This window comes from Neopelma chrysocephalum, unplaced genomic scaffold, assembly GCF_003984885.1.
Source record: "Neopelma chrysocephalum unplaced genomic scaffold, ASM398488v2 Primary Assembly neopelma1_191142, whole genome shotgun sequence".
NCBI classification, from domain to species: Eukaryota; Metazoa; Chordata; class Aves; order Passeriformes; family Pipridae; genus Neopelma; species Neopelma chrysocephalum.
This window is the reverse complement of record NW_020939739.1, coordinates 40,001-43,879: the sequence shown is the minus strand read 5'-3', so window position 1 is coordinate 43,879 and position 3,879 is coordinate 40,001. Positions and strand designations below refer to the sequence as shown.

The 3,879-nt window shown below is 35.6% G+C and overlaps 1 protein-coding gene across 1 annotated transcript in view; it reads right to left on the bottom strand.

The window, feature by feature from the left end:
- Window positions 1-1,403: 1,403 nt before the first annotated feature.
- LOC113963090 (homeobox protein Meis2-like) overlaps window positions 1,404-3,879 on the bottom strand; it is a gene marked incomplete at its 3' end in the record, with an annotated part of 41,878 nt that continues 39,402 nt past the window's right edge. The window contains exon 8 of the mRNA XM_027673876.1: window positions 1,404-1,505. Within this exon, the coding sequence (XP_027529677.1) occupies window positions 1,404-1,505 (102 nt within the window). The remainder of the gene's footprint in view (window positions 1,506-3,879) is intronic.

Below are 3,879 nucleotides of genomic sequence, written 5' to 3'. Positions count from 1 at the left end.
AGAAAGGCATTATTAAAATAGGTTTAAGTATTTTATATGCTTTGGTAACTATTTTGCAGTGTGAATGTAAATAGCTGTTATTGTATTTAAATTTTTCATTCTATTAAACACTGTCACAGAAAGTGTCCTTGTGCTGCAGTCTAACAGAATTCTTTTTAAATCACTTTTTTAATATATTTTTAGAGAAGTATTTTTAGTATTCTCATAGTAATTCTGTTAAGAATACCAGCTGCAGACTGGCTACAGCTGGGGCAACAATAACAAGTCATTAAAGAAATCAGCAGACAAAAAAAAAATTGGTTGTTTTTTTTTCAAAAGCACATCTCCTCTAAGAGATTATTTTCCTTTTTATAGTTCCGGGATAAAGTTTTTAGTTTTCTCAATCAACTGTACAAAAGTAAGTATACATTAAAAAAACTATATTGTATTTAAAGTACCATTTCTTATTTGTTATCCTTTTATTTTTGTCCTTACAGTAGTATCAAATGTGGGCAAAATAGCAAAGTTCAATTAAAATTCTACCTGCAATTGAAGTTAAGTAATTTAGCTCAATTGTACCTCATCAATACTTAACCTTTAACATTTTGCAGTTGTTTATATATAGCAGAACGTAGAGAACTTAAAAGTAGATGGCTGCTAACATCCTGTACTGTTCTTCTTCATTAAATCATTAACGTAGTTCCTTTTAAGAATAAAAGTGACTTTTTTTTTCAAAGGAAAATAGCCATCAGAGCATCTCAATTTTCCTTACAGCTGTTAAAAGCAGTTATGAACTGTGAGATATTTTAATGTCTTGCAGCTCCCCTTAGACCACATGCTGTTGGACACAGCAGCTTGTTCAGGAGACAGCCCTTAAAATGATGCCCACTAACACAGAAAGAGTCCATGTACTGTCCACATTAGAAACCTCTCTTTGAAGGGTTATTTACCTATTAAAAAAGCACCAGTTGAAATATGACATACAAGTACACATGCATAGGATTTTTTCATCATTTCCAAAAAGTAATTAAAAAAAAGAGTTAGGACTAGAAAGGTAACAGACAGTTATTCCTGAGAGATACTAAGTTAAAAGCTTCAGTTTTTGAAAAGGACATTTGTTAGGCCACAAGCCCAAAATGCACATTGCTCTATTTTAAGATACATTAAAGAAAAAATGGCGGATGTCTGAATGCACAAAATAAAGATGTTTCAATAGAAAAGTGTCAAAATGAAGCATAAAAGCTTTTTCAGGTGATAAAATATACACAAATGTGTATGTTACATAAAACACAAATAAGAGTACTGTCTTGATATGCATTCACAAGCACTTGAACAGCATAAGAAGAGATGTTTGCTGTGAATGCATAGTTCAGAAAAAAATTAAAAAATACAAAACAACTCCAAACTTGGCAAGTCTTACATACCATAAGAGCTCCAACACCTATGCACAGTGGGGTGGATTAACCCGCTGGGTGCTGCAGACATATATATGCACCTCCTCCTAAAGTGTTCATTTGGCTGGCAGTCTGGAAAATGCCAGAATGTGAAGGGTTATGTGGGAACACTGACAGTCTGCTCTTGTAGGTTTAAGTTAAAGCCTGTACTTTAAATATAGTGTGCTAGGTATTTGGAAACATAGCTAATACTGTTTATAAGTGTTACGCTATTTGGTGCTCAAAACTAAGGATTCAATCAAGTGCTCACTCCCACTGGTGAATCATGTTCCAGACTACAACTGCGTGCTTTGGACCTGTCCATATTTATTTTCAAGGGTATCATTTTTCAGAAGTCTTTTTCTCCAAGAAGCCTTGTAAAGGTAAAGTGTAAACCATCTATGACTTATGTGCTATAAATATTGGATGTTTAAAAGTGGAAAAAGCCTGAAATGTTTTGTCTTTCAAGTACAGTAGACAGATTAAAAGAGCAAGCATATGAAAGCTGAAGCCCCTAGTTAGTCCCTGCCAGTTTCTTAGAGTCTGGCTTCAGCCATGAGAGAAGATAGAGTTAAGAATATCCAAATGCCTCAAATTGGAAGAAGCAGCAAGCATACAGTCATGAATTCTGGTCAGAAAATTCCAGCTGGTTGAAAAAAAAAAAAAGAAAAAAATAAAGAGACTTTTATGATATCAGAAAGGCAGACAAGCCACTTATTTTCTTCCATCATATAATTTTACCGATTTGTTTCAGGATAATATGATTAAAAAACAAGTGAAAAAATGGGATGGCCACGGCCTCCTCTCTCTGTAGCCAAACTGTCCCATAAGATGCTTTGGATTGCCTTAAATGATTAAAAGAACTGACATACACATAATTTTGTAGAAACAGGGGCGAAAGTTTTTGACAAATGTTTTGATGAATTGGATTTCAAAAATAAGGAAGCATAAAAATAGCAAAACCACAGGGTACTGACTTGTAACATTACTTGCTTAAAAGTTCACAGCACAAACTGTGACACTTGATGTTTTGCCTTTTTGCTCATAACCTGTAATTTCATTTCAAGTCTTTTATCGTAGCAGAAAATATTACAAAACACAAATACGCAGTGTCTACAAAGTCTTCCTAGACTGGTTTGTATCCCTGAGCTTTTTCTAAGAACCTCACAAATTGGACTCCAGAGAACTTCCATGACCCTTCTCCCCTGCTTCAGAGAAGATAGGGTTGGCTCTGTGTAGGGACCCCAAATGAAAAACCTGGCCAGTTATGAGACTTCCCTTTCTTCAGGTTCAGATGGGGAAAACTGAGTTTCCCTCTGGACCTAGATTCTCCTGGCCAGAGAGCTGACCCATCTGCCATAAGATCAAACATAAGCCCCACCAATCAAGTAGCAGCCCAGGCTAAATGTGCTGATGCAACAAATTTCCAGATCTTGATCACACTAGGCAGGGGAGTCATTCTTCTCAGTGATAAAGTCACTGAACGCACTCTTAAGGAGATAAAAAATTAAGAACTGGCTGACTTTGCACCATTTGAGTGAGTTATTCGCCACTGACCCAGAACGACAGAACTGTCATGTTCTGACACCAGCTAGGAATGACTATAGACATGGTCATCTCTGACTCCTTACTGCAAGTCTGTAAGGAGGAAACAGGAATAATTTCTGAGCTGGTTAGTGGCATCAATCCAGAAACTACAGTGTTTAAATGCATTATGCATTAGAAGAAACTTCACACAGTTTCTCGATCTCTCTCTCCTTCTCCCCCTCTTCTTAAAAACTTGGTGAAATGATACCAGTGAGAGGGCTCGGTACTCAAAACAAAAAAGAAAGCAAATAGGATTTCAGTGATAAAGATTTGCATCAAAGACATTAACCCCCCTTGAAATTTTATAGTTAAGATATTTTTACCTGTGTTTTACTATGTCAGCTTTTAAAACTTACTAGAGATTTATACAGCATGTAAGAATTGAGATGCTAATAGCATGGGAGCATTATCTAACACAAGATACTCTATTCCCCTTTCTCTGTTATTGGCTCAGAAACTGATCTTCAGAAAACTTTAGGGAAAGGGTTTTTGAAACTGCTCAAATAAGCAAGGAACAAACTTTCAATGAAAACCTCCGTGAAAGTAATACTTAATATTCCTTTTGATAGTAATTGGTGGTGGCTCTCAGATAAGTGAATACTATATATTACCGCTTTTAAAGACAAACATGCCAATGCACCCCTGTGTTCATTTGAGCATCACATTTTTTCAAGTCTGAGCATGGCTATTATTTTTACTAATTCTTCATTTCTAAATGCGTATCAAAAAGAGAACATCCTGAAATACTCTGTTAGAAGGCAGGTTCTTGGACATAAGTACTTGTGATCAAAATAGATGTACAAGGACATCTTATTTCTTTTCTCCTTCAGCTAAATAGCACTATTTCAATTCATGTTACTAGGAGCAAAATGAAGTCTTA